General features: G+C 64.1%; 2 protein-coding genes across 2 annotated transcripts in view; both read left to right on the top strand.

Moving 5' to 3' along the window:
* INTS3 (integrator complex subunit 3) overlaps nt 1–12085 on the top strand; it is a 37904-nt gene extending 25819 nt beyond the window's left edge. Inside the window, exons 16-30 of the mRNA XM_082780631.1 lie at nt 317–446; nt 1370–1424; nt 2306–2409; nt 2941–2985; nt 3358–3477; nt 3593–3746; nt 5309–5377; nt 6643–6718; nt 7919–8032; nt 8138–8186; nt 8957–9124; nt 10669–10769; nt 10974–11046; nt 11123–11279; nt 11366–12085. Coding sequence (XP_082636757.1) covers nt 317–446; nt 1370–1424; nt 2306–2409; nt 2941–2985; nt 3358–3477; nt 3593–3746; nt 5309–5377; nt 6643–6718; nt 7919–8032; nt 8138–8186; nt 8957–9124; nt 10669–10769; nt 10974–11046; nt 11123–11279; nt 11366–11443 — 1493 coding nt within the window. The 3' untranslated portion in view covers nt 11444–12085. The remainder of the gene's footprint in view (nt 1–316; nt 447–1369; nt 1425–2305; nt 2410–2940; nt 2986–3357; nt 3478–3592; nt 3747–5308; nt 5378–6642; nt 6719–7918; nt 8033–8137; nt 8187–8956; nt 9125–10668; nt 10770–10973; nt 11047–11122; nt 11280–11365) is intronic.
* Nucleotides 12086–12865: 780 nt separating this feature from the next.
* SLC27A3 (solute carrier family 27 member 3) lies at nt 12866–17387 on the top strand (the record flags this gene model as incomplete). Its single annotated transcript, XM_082780630.1, has 10 exons — nt 12866–13376; nt 14605–14814; nt 14909–15067; nt 15152–15276; nt 15361–15555; nt 15650–15740; nt 15849–16047; nt 16169–16266; nt 16358–16488; nt 16572–17387. The coding sequence occupies 10 exons, from the start codon at nt 12866–12868 to the stop codon at nt 16746–16748; spliced, it is 1896 nt and encodes a 631-aa protein (XP_082636756.1). The 3' UTR covers nt 16749–17387.
* Nucleotides 17388–19329: the final 1942 nt, after the last annotated feature.

Here is a 19329-nt window from a genome sequence, read left to right as displayed (position 1 = left end):
GTGGAGAGAGCCCTGTGAGCGAGCTGTGTGTGAGCACGTTGAGGCACAGGCAAAGCATCGCTTCTGGAAGCTGCACTGAGAGGGGGACACAGCTCTGAGCACCCCCGTGTTCGGATCCCATCCTGCCCTCCTGACTGTGACCCCGACACATCTCCCAAGGATGAAGGCGAGACCAGGGGCTGGGTCACACACCGGGGCACCGAATGCCCCAGCGGCCCCACGCGACTCCTGCTGCTAGGGCAGATTGCCTCGATGCCTATCAGATGCAGCTGCTTGGGAAAACGGGCAATTTCCAGCCTTACTTCTTTTGTTGCAGGGAAAAAGAGGGAGTTCAGGTTTCATCCGATCAAAGAAACCATTGTGGAGGAGCCCGTTGATATCACGCCGTTCCTGGACCAGCTGGATGAGTCACTGAAGGATAAGGTTCTGCAGCTGCAGAAGGGAAGGTTGGTGCTGGGTCGCGTTTCACGCTGGTGTCTTTGGGGCAGTGCCACATAAGACCTTAGAGCCCTGCTACTCAGTGCTGCTTGCTTCAAGAGCCCTTCTCAAAGCTGATGCCCTCCTGTGGCTTTGTCTCCCTGTAGCCCCCAGAGGTCTCTGCACAGCTTCTGCAGAAAAAGCCCAGCTGGTTTTGCACAGTGCTGGCTAAAAAGAGCCTTGCAATCTGTCCTCGGAGCAGGCTCAGGCTGGGACACCCCAGCGATGTTCCCACTTGCAGTGCACCCACTTGCTCACCCCAGCAATTTCCTGGGGGCTACGGCGTTTCTCTGAGTCAGGGGCAGGAAGGCAAAAGGCTTTGAGCTTCATCCTTCCCTGCTGCTGGACTGCCGAGGGGAAGCTGTGCAGGCCTTTGGGGCTCCTGCTGCTTGGGGCTGTCAGTGCCTCTCTGCACGGGGCACGCTCTCGATGCAGAGATGTACCTGTTCCTCTGCCTGCATGTTCCCCATCGCCGCTGTTGATTTGCAGTGACCTTGGAATTAACTCCATCTAAAGACGGCTAAAAAAGCTATTGTTTTTCAGACCTTGGCATAGTGGGCTGGTTTAACGTAATTTATGGCTTTATGGCTTTAAGTGCATTTAATCTGATGCTTTTAGTCATTTAATTTGTTTGTCTTGCTGCAGACAACCTCGGGCACTTTTGTAAGTAGGTGCCGCAGCAGTGCAGCGCGTTCTCCCAGGGCTGGGTCTCTGCAGTCTGTGCTTCGGAGCCGTGCCTTCCTCTAAGCCTGGCACCAGCGCAAAGCAGGGCCACCCCCACTCTCAGGTCCTGGGGGCTCCCGAGCAGAGCCAGCTCAGCACAAAGCCCCCTTGTCCCTGCTCTCGGTATCTTCCTTTGTAACTTGGATTTCCTCTTGTTTTTGTGCTCCAGCGATACGGAAGCTCAGTGTGAGGTCATGCAGGAAATCGTGGATCAAGTCCTGGAGGTAACAGCACGGACCCGGAGCAGTGCTGCTGTCTAGCTGTAAAACGAGAGCAGCTGGAGTGGCACGGGCCAGGCAGCTCCAAGCCCGCCTGGTTCTGCCCCACGAGCTTTGCCTGAACGTGGGACACAAGCCTGAGGACACTCAAATCTGAAACAAGCCCCAAAGGCCACCGGGTGGCTTCACCCGTGGCTGTTAAACACAGCCCCAAGCTGCAGCGTGCTGGGAGGCTCTTAGGGAAGCTCACACCGTGCAGTTTCCTTATAACCCATGGCTGAACGTCCCCAGTAGCCCCTGTCAGGCAGGGCGCTGGGTGCTCATGCCGTGACCCCACACAGCTGCAGAGCTGCAGGCGCCGTGCAGCCGGGGTGCTCCCTTTTGGTGCTCCAGAGCGGCTGCAGCAAGGCCAGCCCAGCAGATCTGCTGTGGATGTTTTCCAGCAGCTCAGTGCCTGCAGGGAGGTCGCATCCCCTCCCTCTCATCAGCTGCCTGCAGAGTCAAGTGGCCTCTCAGCACAGCTCCTCCCGTGAGAGCGTGGGGACGGGGCTGGACGGGGCACGAATCCTCAGCACCAAGTGCCCCTGGTCCCTGCTAGCCCTGTGCAGTGAGAGCTGAGCTCGGTGAATCACCGTCCATCAGAGGACGAGTGGACCCCAGCGGTTGTGGAGTGCTTCAGAGCTAGACGTCAGCTCGGGGCTCGTCGTGCTGGTGACCAGCTCTGGCATCTCCCAGGGCTGCAAAATAGCAGCAAAATGGCTCCCGAGCAGCTTGGGTGACGTTCCCAGCAGCTCTGCTGCGTCCCTTCCAGCTGGACCTGTGCTGGGCAGGCAGGCTTTGAGCTTCTGCTTTCCCTTCTCATTTCTTCCCTCCTTTCTCTCCACCAGGAGGACTTTGACTCTGAGCAGTTATCGGTGCTCGCATCCTGCCTCCAGGAGCTATTTAAGGCTCACTTCCGTGGTGAGGTTTTGCCAGAAGAAATCACAGAGGAGTAAGGATTTATTTTCCTGTCTCATCCTTTCACACTGGGACTCGGGCTTTTCCTAGTAACGCTTCCACCATTTCTGGAAGGCTGTGCTGAACCCAGCAGCTTGCCCTGTGAAGCAATCCAGGGTTCACCAGCGGTCAGCATGGAGCTGCTCAGCAGTTATATCCCAGGCTCCAAAGAAACCATCAGCGACCTGCTGCCCCAGGTCCTCGTGTCAGAGCTCAGTTTAGGGGATGCTCGGGTGGCTCCTGGCATGCAGAGTACAAAATAATCCTCCTGCCTCTGCTGTGCTGGCATACACCAGCGCCACGCACCCTTCCTCGTTGATTTTATTGTCATGGGTTTGAACTGAGATGTTTGGGGTTCTGGTATCAGGACCATTCCTGTCTCCCCGTCAGCTAGGGCTAAGCCTTGATGGCCTGAGGACTGCAGCAAGAAGTGCACGGGGCTTTTTTCTTGCTGTTTTCGTTCTGATTTAGCCCAGACCAGAGGCTGAGTGCCCGCTGAGCTCTGATTGTTGCGTTTGTCCTGCAGGTCTCTGGAGGAATCGGTGGGGAAGCCACTCTACCTAATATTTAGGTATGTTTGTTCGGAGCTAGTTCAGATTCTTGTTTGCTTCCTGACCACCACCGCGGGTGAACCCCCTGGGTCTCATTCTGCCAAGACCCCACACCAGCCCCAGCACCCCCCAAGATACCACAACCAGAAGAGTTTATTCCTTCATTCTACCTACGCAGCGTTTTGTGGGGTAGAAACACTTAAACCACAGGAAAATCCCAGCTAATCTGGCTGTTTGGGGAAGCTGGGGGGATCCCTGGGGTCTCTCCCCCATACCTGAAATCAGCGGGTGGCCAGGACCTGGGGCTGGGTTCCCTACGAGCGGCCGGTCCTCGGCTGCAGAGAGCTCTCGTGTGGCATCTCGCGTAACGCAGCCGTTCTCTGCTCCCCAAGGAACCTCTGCCAGATGCAGGAGGATAACAGCGGCTTCTCGCTGCTGCTGGATCTCCTGTCCGAGCTCTATCAGAAGCAGCCCAAGATCGGCTACCACCTCCTGTACTATTTAAAAGCCAGGTAGGTCAGAGAGGGTTGGAGGGAAGCACCTGAGCCACGACGTGGCGCGCACGGCCTCCCAGAGCCAGCTCGGTGCTGGGGGGCTCCCCCCTCACCCCGGCACGTCTCCTTCTAGCAAAGCTGCAGCAGGGAAGATGAACCTGTACGAGTCCTTCGCTCAGGCCACGCAGCTGGGGGACCTGCACACGTGTCTGATGATGGACATGAAGGCCTGCCAGGAGGACGACGTGCGGCTGCTCTGCTACCTCACCCCCTCCATCTACACAGAGGTGAGGACCCCGCAGGCACCAGGAGCACCACGGGGGCAGAGGCAGGCTGCTGGGGCCAGGCTGGTTTGCTTCTGAGGTTCAGGCTTGTTACGCTGCAGCAACAGAGCAGACAAACCTAAAAAAAGCTCCTTTGGGCTGAGCCCAGCCCAGCCTCCATCCACCCCCAGCCCAGCGTGGCGGGGACCAGCGGGCTGCCGTCATCCTGCTTCCTCACGGCCCCGTTAGAGCCTCGTGCTGTCTGCGTGGTGACGTGCTGACCTTGCTGGCCCAGCTGCATCTCGTGTTTGGCTCCAAGCACAGCATTTTCTGTGCTCCCTGGCTGCGGTTTTGCTCTCCCTCCTCTCCGGAGAGCGGCAGGTTGCAGGCTCTGCGCAGACGCCTCATCCCCGAGTCCGGAGGAGAAGCAGCGCTCAGAGCGAGTTCTGCTGCCTGCTCCAAACCCCTGGGTTCAATGAAACGTTTTATTGCTTTCAGCACTCGGTGCTGAGCCGGAGCCAGCTGGACTCGCTGCAGCAGTCGAGAGCAGGGCGCGCTTGGAACGGGGTCGCAGCTCGGTCCCAATTCTCACAGCCCAGCCGGGTCTTGGACGGAGCTGCTGCTGCCTCCCCGCTGCCAGGATGCTGGCGGGGCTGCGAGGCTGCAGCCTTCTTGTGCGGTGGTGGCAGGGCAGAGGCTGCAGCCAACAAGTGTCCAGCCACTGCCTGGCTGCTGGGAGCAGCGCTGGGGGTGGGAGGGAGGAGGGAGGCAGGCTAACATCACGCACTCGGGCTCATCGCAGGGGTCACGGTGCTGCCTGTACTTTCTCATTCCCTGGGAGGAATGAGCTGGCCCCTCTCCTCCCTCCTTTCTGGCTGGTTCAGCAGGAACATCTGCTGGGCCTTCAGGCTGTCCAGCCCCGTTCCTCATGAGCGCTCCTGAGGGCTTCTGTGGGGCAGGGAGCACAGCAGCAGCCCGGGAGAGGGAGGAAAACCTGCACATGAGCAGGTCTCGCCCCGTGGTGCGTGCCCCAGAGGGATCCTGGCGTAGCACAGCAGCACGATCCCCCTGGTGCTTCGAGCGCTGGCTTTAACGCCCTCACCCCAAAACGGGGTCAGGCTGCTGCCCCCATGGGTGCAGTGACCGGCACGAGCCCGGCAGGACGTCCCGAGAGCAGCCCGTCTGAACAGCCCGATCCCGACTGCGCAGCGGGAGCTCACCGCCGCCAACTTCCCTGGCCTTTTGCCCCGCCTGCTGATTTTCTGATTTGCTTGCAGCTCTGCGTAACGCACGAGAGGGCCTGGGACAGCCAGCGAGGATGTGGAAAAATGGGGAATTTGTAACCGTTGTGCTCTGGCTGACTTCTGGCAGCCAAAATTGAAGCAGCCTCGCTCCTCGCGCTGCCCTGGTCAGCGCCGGCCGCATCCCACAGACGTGCTGGGCTCTGGCTCTGGCACGAGGAGGGATGCGCGCATCGAATCCGGCGCTGAGGAGGAGCCTTGCTGCAGCTCTGGGAATAGGAGAGCTCGGCTGGCGTCTCCCTCCAGCCCTCTCCTGAGTCCTGCCTTGCTTTTGCACCCTTGCAGTTCCCAGACGAGACCCTGCGAAGCGGCGAGCTGCTCAACATGATCGTGGCCGTCATAGACTCGGCGCAGGTAAGGCAGGACCTGAGCTGGGGCTGGGGGCAGCACGTTCCCCGTGTGGCAGCGCTCGCCTCTGCTCCCAGGGGGGTTAAACCCCAAATGGCCTGGCCTTGGAGGGCGTGGGGCAGTAGGGTCTGCTTGCTAAGTCCTTCATGCTCCCATTCTGGCTCTGGGATGCCCCCGATGGCCAGTGCTGCTCCGGGAGCTTGGCCGGGAGGTGCTTGGTGCAGCTGGGGAGGTGCCGTGCCCTGCTGGGGGCAGGAGGATGCAGGGAGCCCGTCCCTGCCGTGCTGCGAGCCCAGTGGGGCTTGGATCACGCCCAGCTCCCCATCCCGGTGGGAGACCCCGCTGAGTGGAAAGCCAAGCCCTCGTTAGACCCTGCTGGAAGGAGCCTTTCCCCACGGGCACGCCGAGCTGCCACAAGCAACCCAAAAATAGCCCCGGCGAAAGCTGGGGGCAGGGAGGTGGGCACCGGCAAGAATGCTGTGCTGCGTGTTTCTGCTGTCTAGGCTCGTCTGGAGCGTGATCTGCTGATAACCCCGTAACTCGCCCTATTTATACACCATTCCTGGCCAGCCGCGCTTTTCCCAGCTGTGCCGGAGCCAGAACGCCTCGCCAGCAAGTTTTGCTTGGCGGGCCGGGGCTGGAGCTGGGCGCAGGAAAGGTTTGGGCCGCGCTGCCCTGACCCCCCCAGCCCAGCCCTGCTCTTGCTCCTCCGCTCCTGGGCTCCGCCGCGCTCTGCAGGCAAAGGTTTTGTGTTTCCCAGCAGAGGCCCGTAGCGTTTCCTCTCCCCTCCCTTCTCTGATTCCTTCTCTCCTTCCTGTTATTCTTCAGCTGTTTCCCCGCGATGCTCTGGCTGCGTGGCCTCCTCACCCAGCCCACGGGGGCCCCACAAACCTGCTGCCACGAGGGGAGCGCTGGGGGCATGCGGAGCAGGTCCCCGCTGCTGGCAGGGCTGTGCCAGGAGGGGGACAGCCCATGGGGATCTGCTGCCCGTCCTGCGCCCCCAGCCCGGGCATTGATGCGTGATTAACCTCTCGTTACTTCCCCGGTCCCTCACAGCAGCTGCTTCTCCTTGGTGCTTCCTAAACCGGCCCTGATTTAGGAGCCACCTGCAGCACGCAGGGGTTCGGGGCTCTGCTGGATCCCTGCTCCCGCTGGGATGATGCTGGAGGACTGATAACACCTTGGCTTGCTCTCCAGGCCCAGTTGTTCCCATGTGAGAGGGCTCCTGTGAGCCTGAGCATCCTGCTAACCCCCTCTGCTCTGCCCCCCAGTTGCAGGAGCTGGTGTGCCACGTGATGATGGGGAACCTCGTCATGTTTCGGAAAGACTCGGTGCTGAACATCCTCAGTGAGTAGCCACCGGGGCAGGCACCAGGGCAGGGGTGAAACGGGGACCTGGGCATCCCCAAACCTTCCTGTCCCCACTGGGCTTTGCAGAGAGAGCCCAAGAGGGCCAGTCCCTGCAAAATCTTTGCTATGGCTTTGCCCTTTCTGCAACCAAGAGTGGTTCTTGCTGGCCCTGTTACGCCGAGGTCTGGATTTCCTCGTGGTGTTATTGCCACTGCTTAAAGGATCACTGCCCTAAACCCGATTGTGAGATTGAGCCGCGCGATCCAAGCTGTGAGCTCTAATGGGTTTTACCAAGCTGGCTGCGTGACGGCTTTAGGAGCCCTGGCTCTTTGCAGTGCCAGGCAAAGCCTAATCCGGGGCTCTGCAGCCCGCCTGGGCCGAGAGAAAGCAGAGAGGAGAGCCCCGAAATCCCCCCCGGCCACACAGCCTCACCCCCTGCTCCCAGCTGCTGGCTCTCCGGGGCTGTGACCGCGTCCTGCTCGGTCCTGCAGCATCGCAGTGTGACAGCATTGTGCCCACGACCTCCCGAGCAGCGTTCCTTGCCTTGCCAGGCACCAGCTGCCTACAGCAGAGATGCCCCTCAAAGCCTCCAGCCAGTGCCATGCTGTGCCTGCGTGTGCCCTGTGGCCCCCTGGTCCCTGCCAGCCATGACCAAGGCACTCCGGGCTGGGGCAGTCCCGCACAGGAGGCGGCAAACACCCCGAGAGATCCCCCGGCGCCTCGATCCGACAGCTGCCCAGATCCAGCTTTGCTGTTACACAAGCTGCGAGCAGCAGACTAAGCCCATTAATTACAGAGCCTCGTTAATTCTCTTCCTCTGAGCCCTGAGCAGCTGCGGTAGTGACTCTGCCATCCTGCTGCCCGTGCCTCAGCTGGCAGAGCTGCTGCTGGTGCCAACTGCGGGGTTCTTGGGACCTGAGCATCCGTGGCACGGTGCTGGTGGTGCAGCTGCCCCAGCACAGCTCAAATCCTGCCCTCCCCAGCATACCCGCTGGGATTTCACCCCAAGGAGTGCCCTGCCCTCCTCAGTGCCCTGCTCTGGGCTGGAGGAATGGGGGTAACGTGTCCGGGACACAGCGATGTCCCTGGAGGACCTCACAGAGGGGCCAGCAGAGCTGTGTGGGGTGGCTCTGGCAGGTCCCAGTCTGTCCTCCGAGCACCCTGCAGCTCCCCTTCACCTCCCTGCGCTTGCCCCTAGTTCAAAGCCTGGACTGGGAGACCTTCGAGCAGTACTGCACCTGGCAGCTCTTCCTGGCACACAGCATCCCCCTGGAGACCATCATCCCCATCCTGCAGCACCTCAAGTACAAAGGTGAGCCACCCCCGGGGCGGGCGAGGTGCGGCGCTGGGTCACCGCGGCCCCGCACCGCGGTGCTGAGGCTGTGCGGTGCTGAGGCTGTGTGTGCTTCCCTTGCAGAGCACCCCGAGGCGTTGTCCTGCCTGCTGCTGCAGCTGAGGCGAGAGAAGTAAGTGCTGCTGCGTGCTCAGCGCTGATCTGCGGAGCCTCTGGGGGCAGAAAGGTGGCAGGGCTGCCCCCCAGCAAGCTGGGGGCTTAACCGAGCAGCGTTGGTGTGATGGGGACAAGGAGATGCCACCCCCTCCTTGCAACAGCAAAGGGGAAAAGCCCTTCTTGCTGGCACTGAGGGGTTCCCAGCTCCTTCTTGGGAGAGCCCACGTGCAGGTCCTCGCCCTGGATCCTCTCAGGGACAGAGCAGGGTGCCACGTGTGGCCCTGTGGTGGCGGCTTTCCAAAGGCTGCAGCTCCCTGCTGCGACGTTTGTCGAGGGTGAGCTCGCAGCCTGCTGAGCCCCAGCGCTGTTTGCCTGCCACCCTGCGTGCCCTGCAGCCCCATACTTGACAAGGGACAGGCAGTCACCTGCCTCTCAGGGGGGGCCACGTCCCGCCACTCGGAGCGGAGAGCACTTGATTTGTTTTCATTGATGCAGTGCGTGGGGCTGGGTCATCTACTCCGAGCTCCAAACTGCGTGAGTGAAACACCAGCGATGGCAGAGGCGAGCTCCAGCCTCGCACACGCAGCAGCACCGCGTGGTTTCCCATGGGGAACAAGGAGCCAGGGCCAGGAGCTCGCTGCCGGCTGCTCTCGGGAGGGTCCTTTAGCAGCAGCCTCAGGGTGCCGCTGGCCTCCCCTGGGACCTGGGACCCAGGACGGAGGTGCCAAGGCTGGAGCCGAGGGCACCCACCTGGCCTCTTCCCTCCCCCTCCCCATTTCGCTGCAGGCCCAGCGAGGAGATGGTGAAGATGGTGCTGAGCCGGCCGTGCCACCCCGACGACCAGTTCACCACGAGCATCCTGCGGCACTGGTGCATCAAACACGACGACCTGCTGGCCGAGCACATCAAGTCGCTGCTCATCAAGAACAACAGCCTGCCGCGGAAACGCCAAAGGTGAGGGCAGCAGCAGGGGGCTCTGCGGGGCCGGGATGCTGAGGGGTCCCGCGGGACATCACCCAGGCACGCCAGCCCACCCCCCTTTGGGCCAGGGCGGTGCCGCTGCCCACCCACACACGGGCAGAGCCCTGAGTGAGCGGCTCTGCTCCCGAGCTGACATCCCACCAGGAAGACCCTTTTGTTGTGAGTCTGTTCCCCAAGTTGTTTGGGGGAAGAGCTTCCATTTCAGTTGTTGGTGCGTGCGGTGCCAAGCCTTGGTGCTCCCCTGCTGCGTCCGCGGCCTCCCCTCGGCCCCGCTGTGCCCGCTTGCCAAGCAGCGTGATGTTTCTGGAGCATTTTTGGGTGCAGATCTCCCAGATGTGGCCGACCAGGCGTGCTTCGTCTCTCCTGGGACACTGCAGCCGTTGGGGTGGCCAGGGTCACAGAGCCTTTTGGCACAGGGGGGCTGGAGGAGGCAGCCGGGCGAAGCTGGAGCCCGCAGGACCTCGCTCTCCTCCGCTCTGCTCCGCTCTGCTCCCCAGGCGCTTTCCCAGCCTTTCATCCAGCCTCAAAAGCAAACACCAAACCCAGAGGCAGCCTCTCCCGCAGGCACAGCCCGCACGGTGCCCGGCAGCGGCCACCAGCACCTGCTGCTCCCTTCGCTGCTCCGTGCCCCTCCGCAGCAGCGTGCGCACCACCGGCCGTGCCGCAGCCCCTCGGTGCCGGGGTCTCCTCCTGCAGCCCCCCGGTGCTGGTGCTCAGCGGGCTGCCAGGCCGGGGCCGGGCAGCCTTTTGCTGGAGTAGGAAGGACACCTAGTGTCCTGGGGAAGCAGAGCAGCACCGCGAGGGCTGCATGTCCCCAAGGACCGCTGGCAGCCGGCACCAGGACAGCGTCCGTCCCGCTGGCACCGCGGGGTCCCCCACATCTCCTGCGAGGCTGCTGGGGAAGTCAGCTCGTCCATCGGTTCCCTTCTCCTCCTCCCCGTTAATTAGCCGTCCTCTGCAGTGGAACAACGCGGCTCTTTTCCCGGCGTTTCTGTTCCAGGATCCGGGCTGAAGCCAGGTCTAATCCCTGCTAATTAACCGGCAGCCAGCTGAGGCTGGTAACGCCCGGTGCTGGCACCGCACCGTGTCCTGGGGCTGCACACAGGGCGCTCAGTGCTCCGCAGAGCCCCCAGGGAGGAGGTGGCGAGCACCCTGAGCAGGATTCATCCCCTTACTCCCAGAGCAGACAGGCTGCAGGATCCCTCATGTGCTGGGGCAGGAGAGCCCTGCACTGCTCTGCACCTGCAGGATCAGGGCAGAATCACCCCTGTTATGGGTGCCGGTCCCCACACCCCATGCCTTGAAGGACAGCCCCGTTCGCTCTGCCAGCACCATGCCCTGCATCTCCTTGGGGATTTGGGGATTCTCGGTCTTCCCTCAAGCACTGCACCAGCTCAAACAGCTCCTGCAGCCCGGCTTGGGGGGACAGAGCAGGGATGGGGTTGGGGTGTGCAGGAGGAGCGGGTCCGTGGCTCCTGCGCCCCCCAGGACCAACTGCGCTCCCGCTCTGCCCCCAGCCTGCGCAGTTCCAGCAGCAAACTGGCCCAGCTCACCCTGGAGCAGATCCTGGAGCACCTGGACAACCTCCGCCTCAACCTGACCAACACCAAACAGAACTGTAGGTACCGCCGCCCGTCCCCATCACCTCGGGGCACGTGCAGATCCCAGATGGGGACTGGGATGCTCCAGGATGCTGAGACCCCCCCCCGCTTGGCTCACAAAACCCTCAGCACCCACCTGGGGAGCCGAAAACCTGCCCTGGGGGGTTGACCCGGCTCCTGCTGTCAGGTCCCTGACTCCCCTTTTTCTGTTTCCTTGACAGTTTTCAGCCAAACCCCCATCCTGCAGGCCCTGCAGCACGTCCAGGCCAGCTGCGACGAAGCCCACAAGATGAAGTAAGTCGGCGGCGCCCGTCCCGGTGCCCACGCCTGCCCTGGGGCAGCGCCTGACCCCCTCCCCGTTTCCTTCCAGGTTCAGCGACCTCTTCTCCCTGGCCGAGGAGTATGAAGACTCCTCCACCAAACCCCCAAAGAGCCGCCGAAAAGCCACCCTCTCCAGCCCCCGCAGCCGCAAGAACGCCGCCCAGCCGGCCAACAACGAGGAGGAATCGGCCTCCAGCAGCGCCTCGGTAAGTGGAGGGCCGGGGGGGGGCTGCGTCTGCCAGGGACCCTTCCCATGGTCGTGACCACCACTTCCTCCTCTCCCCCCGCACAGGAGGAAGAAGACACCAAGCCCAAACCCACCAAAAGGAAAAGAAAAGGCTCCTCGGCCGTGGGCTCGGACAGTGACTGAGGGCGCAGCCCCGCGGCCGCTCTCGGACAAAAAGCCATCGCCAGGACGGAAAGCAGAGCGCGCGGCCCCTCGCCCGCTCTCTCCGCATCCCCTCCGCCAGCCTCGGAGCCCCTGGGGACGGGGGGGCCCCCCCGGCCCCCACCGCGGGCGCTGTGCTTCCACGCCAACCCTCCTCACTCGACTTCGGTAACGGCGGCGGCCGGGGCTGGAGCGCGTCGCCCCCAGACCGCAGGACCTGGCCCCGACCCCTGCCTGGCTCGAGCAGCGGATGGGGGTCCCCAAGGAGGGGCCGCAGCGGGGCCGAGCCCCCCCCCTGCCCTAGCAGGGGCCTCGGGGCAGGCAGCCCCCGGCTGTCCATCCCCAGCCTCCTATTTTCATATAAAAAATGTAAATAAAGGGTGCGAACCAGCTGCCTGCGCCGGGATGCTTCGGGGAGGGGGACGGAGGGGCCGAGGGCGCAGGGGCGCTCCCCCCCCCCGGGGCACGGAGCTGCTGGGGGGGGGCTCGGCTCCGTGGTGCCACCCAGGCTGGAGCTCATCGCCAGCACGAGGGGGGGGCCGCTTTCCATTTTCACCCCCAGAGCTATTAGCGATTTTTAAGTGTTTTTAAAAAAAAAATAAAAAATAAAAACTCTTCCACTGTTTTGTACCCGGCGCTCCCGCTTTGTGCCGCGGCTCCTGGAGGGCTCCGTGGTGCTGAGCCCCCCCCCGCGACCCCATCCCATGGCAGCAGCCCCCCCCCCCCCCAGTGCAAGGGGGCCGCGGTGCTGCTGCCCCCCCCCAGCCCCTGAGCCACGGGGGTGGAAAGGGGCCAGGAGCAGAAGGGGGAGGCTGGGGGGGGATTGGGGTGAAATGGGGGGGCTGCGGCTGTGAGGGGGGGGCATGGGGAGGGGGACGGATGGAATGGGGGGGGCGTGGGGAGGAGGATGAGGAGAAGGGTGATGCGATGGGGGGGCTGTGGGGAAGGGCACAGGGATGAAATGGGGGGGCTGGGGCCGTGGGGGGGGACGGGGGTGGAAGGGGGGGGGGCGTGGGGAGGATGTTGGGGACGTGGGGGGGCTGTGGAATAGTGGGGGGGGGGGATTGGGGAAGGGCACAGGGGTGGAATGGGGGGGTTGGGGCCGTGGTGGGGGGCACGGGGCTGGAATGGGGGGGGCGTGGGGAGGAGGAGGAGGAGGAGGAGGGCACGGCGGGGGGAAGAAGGCCAGGGACGAAATGGGGGGGCGCAAGCAGGATGGGGGGGGGCAAGCATGATGGGGGGGGTTGGACCGGGCTGGGGGGGGGCGTTCCACGGCGGGGCCAGCCCCGGGGCGGGGGCGGGGGCGGGGGCGGCTCCTCCCGGGGGCGGCTCCTGCCGGGGCTGTCGGTGGCGGCGGAGGGGGCGGGTGAGGGTGGGGGGGGGGGGGGTCCGGGGGTCGCGGCCATGGCGCTGGTGGCGCTGCTGCTGGCGGGGCTGGCGGCGCTGGCGCTGCTGCAGCGGCTGCTGTGGCCGCGGCTCTGGGCGGACGCCGCCTTCGTGGCGCGGGCGGCTCGGTGCCGGCGGCGGGCGGTGGCGGCGGCTGGGGGGGGTCCGGGGGGGTCCGGCGGCGGCGGGGGCAGCCTCGCGGCTCGGTTCCTGCGGGCGGCGCGGGCGGCCCCGTCGCGGCCGTTCCTGCGGGCGGCGGCCGGGCCCGTGCCCTACGGGCGGGCGGCGGCGGCGGTGGCGCGGGTGGCGAACGCGCTGCGGGGGCGGCCGCTGGCGGGGGGCGGCGGGGAGCTGGGGCCCGGCGTGGCCGTGGGGCTGCTGGCGGGGAACGAGCCCGGCTTCGTCTGGGGTTGGCTCGGGCTGGCGGCGCTGGGGGCCCGGGCCGCCTTCCTGGGCACGGCGCTGCGCCCCAAGGCGCTCCGACACTGCCTGCGCGCCTGCGGGGCCAGGGCGCTGCTGGTGGCGCACGGTGAGGAGCTGGGGGGGGGGCAACGGGATGCTGGGGGGACCGAGGGGGGGGCGCTGGGATGCTGGGAGGACTCGGGGGGGGGACAGCGGGGAGCAGGGGGGGCGGGGGGAGAAAGGGATGGGGGCTCCAGGGGGCCAGGGGATGGGCACTGGGGTATGGGAGTACTGGGGTGATGGGGCTGGGGGCACCGGGTAATGGGGCACCAGGATACTGGGAGTACTGGGGATGGGGGGACTGGGGGCACCAAGGGATGGGGGCACTGGGGACACCGGGTAATGGGGCACTGGGATACTGGGAGTACTGGGGATGGGAGCGCCAGGGGGAACCAGGGGGACCGGGGGCACCAAGGGATGGTGGCACTGGGGGGACCAGACAATGGGGCACTGGGATACTGAGAGTACTGGGGACTGGGGGGATCCAAGGGATGGGGGCACTGGGAGCACCTGGGTACCAGAGCTAAGGGCACCAGGGGTACCTATGGGATGGGAGCACCGGGAGGCTGGGAGTACTGGGAGAAGGGGCACCAAGAGGTGGGGGCATCCAGGGTACCAAGAGGACTGGGGGAACCAGGATACTGGGATTACTGGGGGAGGGAGCACCAGGGGTACTGGGATACTGAGGTACCAGTGTGGCACCAGGATACCAGAGATAAAGGCAGTGGGGGTGTTTAGGAGATGGGGACACTGGGAGTACTGGGATGGAGGTATAGGGGGTTCCAGGGATGGGGGTACCAAGGGGTCATACTGGGGTACCAGGGGCATGGTGGGTGGGGGCACTGGGATCCCAAGGGTACCGACAAGGCAACTGAGGCAGCAGAGGGATGAGGGGTGCCAGGGTACCGGGGGCACCAGGGGTTGGGGTACTGGAGGTACCTGGGTACCTTGGGGGTTCTGGTGATGGGGCCACGGTGGGCGCAGTGGTACCGAGCCCAGGATGGCCACCCGGGATGGGGTGGGACACAGGGCGGTGCTGGGGGGGTCACTGGGGTGTCTCCAGCATGGGGGTGATGCGAGGTCAGGGAGCTGGGGGTGCCCAGGAGCGTCCCAGCCATGTGCCCCATCCCCTTGCCCTGTGGCAAAACCAGGGCTTGGGGTGCCCTGGCTGGGAGGGGGGAGGCCAGGTGTGGGTCCCCAGCTTCTGCCCCACCAGGACAGGCTTGGGGGTGTGGGGGGGGACTGGAGCCATGCCCAGGGCCTGCCCCCACCCCATCCCACGCCCCCCTCCCCAGACCTGTTTCCTATGGTGGAGCCGATCCTGCCCAGCCTGCAGGAGGACGGCATCGTGGTGTGGGTGCTGGGTGCGGGGCCGTACCCCCCCGGCGTGGTGGCCCTGCAGGAGCTGCTGGATGAGGCCTCGGAGGAGCTGGAGCCCGAGGACGTGTGGCAGCCCGAGGACATGAACGACACCTGCCTCTACATCTTCACCTCGGGCACCACCGGTGGGGACGGCGCTGACGGGACGGGGACACCGCAGGGAACAGGGCCCGGGGCGCAGGGGGGGCTCAGCAGCATCCTCCCCCCTTTCCCCACCAGGTCTCCCCAAGGCCGCCCGCATCTCCCACCTCAAGTCCATCATGTGCCTGAGCTTCTACGAGCTGGTGGGCGCCTCCAGCCGCGACGTGGTGTACCTGGCGCTGCCGCTCTACCACATGGCCGGGTCGCTGCTGGGCATCGTCGGCTGCATCGGCATCGGTGGGTGAGCGGCGCTGGGGGCCCCCCGGGTGGCATCTGGAGGGGGGGGAGACAAGGGGGGGCTGATTCCTCCTCTTTGTGCAGGGGCCACGTGCGTGCTGAAGGAGAAGTTCTCGGCCAGCCAGTTCTGGGACGATTGCCGCGCCGAGGGCGTCACCGTCTTCCAGTACATCGGGGAGCTCTGCCGCTACCTGGTCAACCAGCCCCAGGTCTGGGGGGGACCTGGGGGGGGGAGGCAGGACCAGGAGGGGTTCCGGAGCCCCCCCCCCCAGTGCTGACCCTGCCTCCTGCAGCGCCCCGGGGAGCGGCAGCATGGGCTGCGGCTGGCGGTGGGCAGCGGGCTGCGCCCTGATGTCTGGCGGCGCTTCCTGGAGCGCTTCGGGGCCATCCGCATCGTGGAGACCTACGGGCTGACCGAGGGCAACGTCACCCTCTTCAACTACACCGGCACGCCGGGGGCCGTGGGGCGCAGCAGCTTCATCTACAAGGTGCTGGGGGCATTAGGGGGACGGGGACAGGGGCTGGGATGGGGAATTCCTTGTCCCTGTCCCCGTCCCAGCATCCTGATGCCGCCCTCCCCAGCTCTTCTCGCCCTTCGAGATCGTGCGCTACGACGTGGCCGAGGGAGCCCCGGTGCGGGACAAGGCCGGGCGCTGCATCCGCGTGGGGACGGGTGAGTCGGGGGGCCGGGGACGGAGCTGGGGGTCCCAGGGAATTTGGGGATCCCAGGGAAGTTGGGGGTCCCAGGGCCATCCCCCTCACACAGCCCCCATCCCCGCAGGCGAGACGGGGCTGCTGATCGCCCCGGTGACCCCCCGGACCCCTTTCCTGGGCTACGCCGGCAGCCAGGAGCTGTCGGAGCAGAAGCTGCTGCGCGGGGTCTTCGCCGAGGGCGACACTTACTTCAGCACCGGCGACCTGGTGGAGCAGGATGCGGCCCAGTTTGTCCGCTTCCGCGACCGCACCGGCGACACGTACAGGTGGTGCTGAGCGCGCGGCCCCCACCCCCTCTCCGCCCCACGGGGACCCTGCAACCCCCCCTCAGAGCATCCCCCCCATCACGCTGGGGTGCTCAGCCCCCTTCCAACCCCCCCTCCCCAGGTGGAAAGGTGAGAACGTGGCCACCACGGAGGTGGCGGAAGCCCTGGCGGCCCACGAGGCGCTGCAAGAAGTCACCGTCTACGGTGTCAGCGTGCCAGGTAGCGCTGCCCCCCAAAGCCACCCCGCTGCCCAACCCCACCCCACCCCATCGCCCAGCGGTGCCCCCCAGCTCTGCCCCTCGCCCCCCAGGCCACGAGGGCCGTGCCGGGATGGCGGCGCTGGTGCTGCGTCCCGGCTGCCAGCTGGATGGTGCCGGGCTCTACCAGCACGTGGCCGAGCTGCTGCCCCCATATGCTTACCCTCGCTTCCTCCGGCTGCAGGTAACGGGGAGGGGGACACACGGGGACAAGGGGGGGACAGCGGGGAGGGGAGGGGGCCCAGCACCTCCGTGTCGCCGCGCCAGGAGCGCCTGGAGATGACGGCGACCTTCAAGCAGCAGAAGGTGCGCCTGGCGCAGGAGGGCTTCGACCCGGCACGCGTCCCCGACCCCCTGTTCCTGCTGGACGAGGCCGCCCGGGCCTACGTGCCCCTCGGCCCCGCGCTCTGGGAGGACATCGTGGCCGGCCGCGTGCGCCTCTAGGCCGGTCCCGGTGCCCCGAGGGGCTGGGGAGTCCAGCAGGGGGTGGCCCACGGCGCAGTGGGGCTGTCCTGAAGTGCCCACGTCCGTCCTGCGGGCCCTAGGTCCGTCCTGCGGTCCTCATGTCTGTCCTGCAGCCCCCACGCCCATCCTACAGTCCCCATGTCCATTCTGCGGCCCTCACCTCCGTCCTGCAGCCCCCACATCCATCCTACAGGCCCCACATCCATCCTGCAGTCCTCATGTCCATCCTACAGGCCCCATGTCCATCCCACAGCCCCCACGTCCATCCCACAACCCTCACCTCCATCCTACAGCCTCCATGTCCACCCCATGGCCCTCACATCCATCCGACAGGCCCCACATCCATCCTGACGGCCCTATATCCATCCTACAGGCCCCATATCCATCCTGCAGTCCCTATGTTCATCCCGTGGCCATCACATCCATCCTGGGGTCCCCACATCTGTCCCGGGGTCCCCCTGTCCGTCCTACCAGCCCCAGCCCCCCCCCAGACCTCCCTGTGTCCCCCCCCATGGGGCTCCTGCCCCAGCCACCAGTGCCTTCCCCCTCCTCGGGGCCCTTTCTACGTAAAATTCTCCCATTTCGGGTTGTTTTTTTGGCAAATAAAGACTTTTTGTAGCAAACCTCGCCGCCGCGTCTGTCACCCCCATCCCACCCTGCGCTGGGCGGGGGGCACCCATGGGAGGGCACCAAGGCCAACACTGACGCTTGGCCTCAATTCGGGGGGTTTTGCCCCAAAAAAAAGGCCGGCTGGGCCACGCGCCCACCTCCCACAGCCCCAATGCACCACAGCAGCCGCATCCAAAGTTATAAATCATTCCTTTCTTTATTAAACATAGCTTGCAAGTGATAAATATTACAAAGTTTTTTTTTTATTTTTTTTAATTTTTTAACTCCTTTCTCCAAAAATTAGCTTATTATTTGTAACCAGTCACTGCGGAACCAGTTGGCAGTATTCAAACGGCTTTTTGCTTTTTTTTTTTTTTTTCCTTTTTCAACCAGATTTTTCAAACACAATGCAGAAAAAAAAAAGAAAAAAGAAAATGGGGGGGGGAGGCTGGGGGGGGTGGGGGCGCATTAAATTGTGCAGTTTCACACCTCCTGCTCAGCTGCCACCCCTCTTTTTTTCTGGGGGGGGTGTCTCATGGCTGCCCCCCCCTTCCCATGCTCACACAGGGGTGACCCTGGTGCCCCCCCCCCCAAAAGGTGACAGAGCTGGGGGGGGGGCAGTGGTTTGGGAACCATGGGGGGGGGCAATTTGGGGGTGGGGGGTGGGCAGGGACCCCCCCAGTGCCCCAAATGAGCAATGGGAGCTGGGGGGGGGGGTCTGCAGGGAGGGGGGCTGCTGGAGATTGGGGGGGGTCCCAGTAAAAAGGGGGAGGATGCTGGGGGGGGGGGCAGCCTGATCCTGGTACCCATTCGGGGTGGGGGCGGTGGGGAGATGCAAACCAACCTCTCCTAGCAGCTTTGGGGCAAAATCTCTGCAATTTGGGGGGGGGGTAACCAAAGCTCCTGGTTTTGATATCGGGAGGGGGGGGCGGATGGGGATTGGGGGGGGGGGTTGGGGGGGGCGAGACGAAGGAGGCGGCACACCGCAGGTTGTTATAGCTGTATATTGTATATATGCCAATGCAATAATAAAAACAGTGCAAATACAGTTACAGTTCAGAATACTCGTCCCCCCCCCTCGCCCCCCCCTCCTCGCCCAACCCCCCCCCCCCATCCCCATCGCTCTCCCCCCCCCCCCCCCCAATCCCCGGGCCCCCCGCTCCCGGTGCTCTGCGGGAAGCCCCCCCCAGGCCCCGCCGTGCTGGGAGGGGGGTCGGGGGGGGGGGAGCTGGGGGGGGGGGGGGGGGGGCATTTTAGGGGTTGGGGGAGGGGGGTCGGGAGGGGGGGGGGTCCTGTCGTGTGTGTGTGAAGGCACAGATTTGGGAGGTGGCCGCCGCCACCAGTGCATCCCCGCCGCCCCCCCCCTCCCCAAATCGCCCCCCCCCCCCAGCCCAGCCGGCCCCCCCCCACTTTTTGCACGGTTCATGTCACACGCACGAGGCCACACTACGACAAGGACGTGACAACTTCCACAACACCCATGGCTAGGCTGGTTTTTTGTTTCTTTTTTTTTGTTTTTCGGGTCAGGTTCTTTTTTTTTTTTTTCCTTTTTTTTTTTTTTTTTTTTCTACACAATGTACAATTTTTTTTTTTTCCTTTTTTTTTTTTTTTCTTTTTTAATGTGTCAAGAAATAGCTTATATACACGAATGAGTCCTTGTTATAACATTTCGGCAGCAATACCATAAGCTAATTAAGATCTCGTCGGGGTGGGGAGGGTGGGGGGGCGATGGGGGGGGAGGTTAGAGGTGGGGGGGGGGGTTACGCCTTTGGAGGAACCAAAAAAAAATTAAAAAATAAAAATAAAACCCCAATAAGCATTTTTTTTTTCACAAGCGGCTCTACACCTAGCGGTAAAAGAAAAGCTAACAAAAGCGGGAAGAAATCCTTAGTTCTGTATCCAAAAAACAGGAAAAAAAGAAAAACAACCAAAAAAAAAAAAAGGAAGAAAT

Source organism: Aythya marila, assembly GCF_965140915.1.
Source record: "Aythya marila genome assembly, chromosome: 29".
Lineage (NCBI taxonomy): Eukaryota > Metazoa > Chordata > Aves > Anseriformes > Anatidae > Aythya > Aythya marila.
This window is presented reverse-complemented; position numbering and strand designations above follow the sequence as displayed.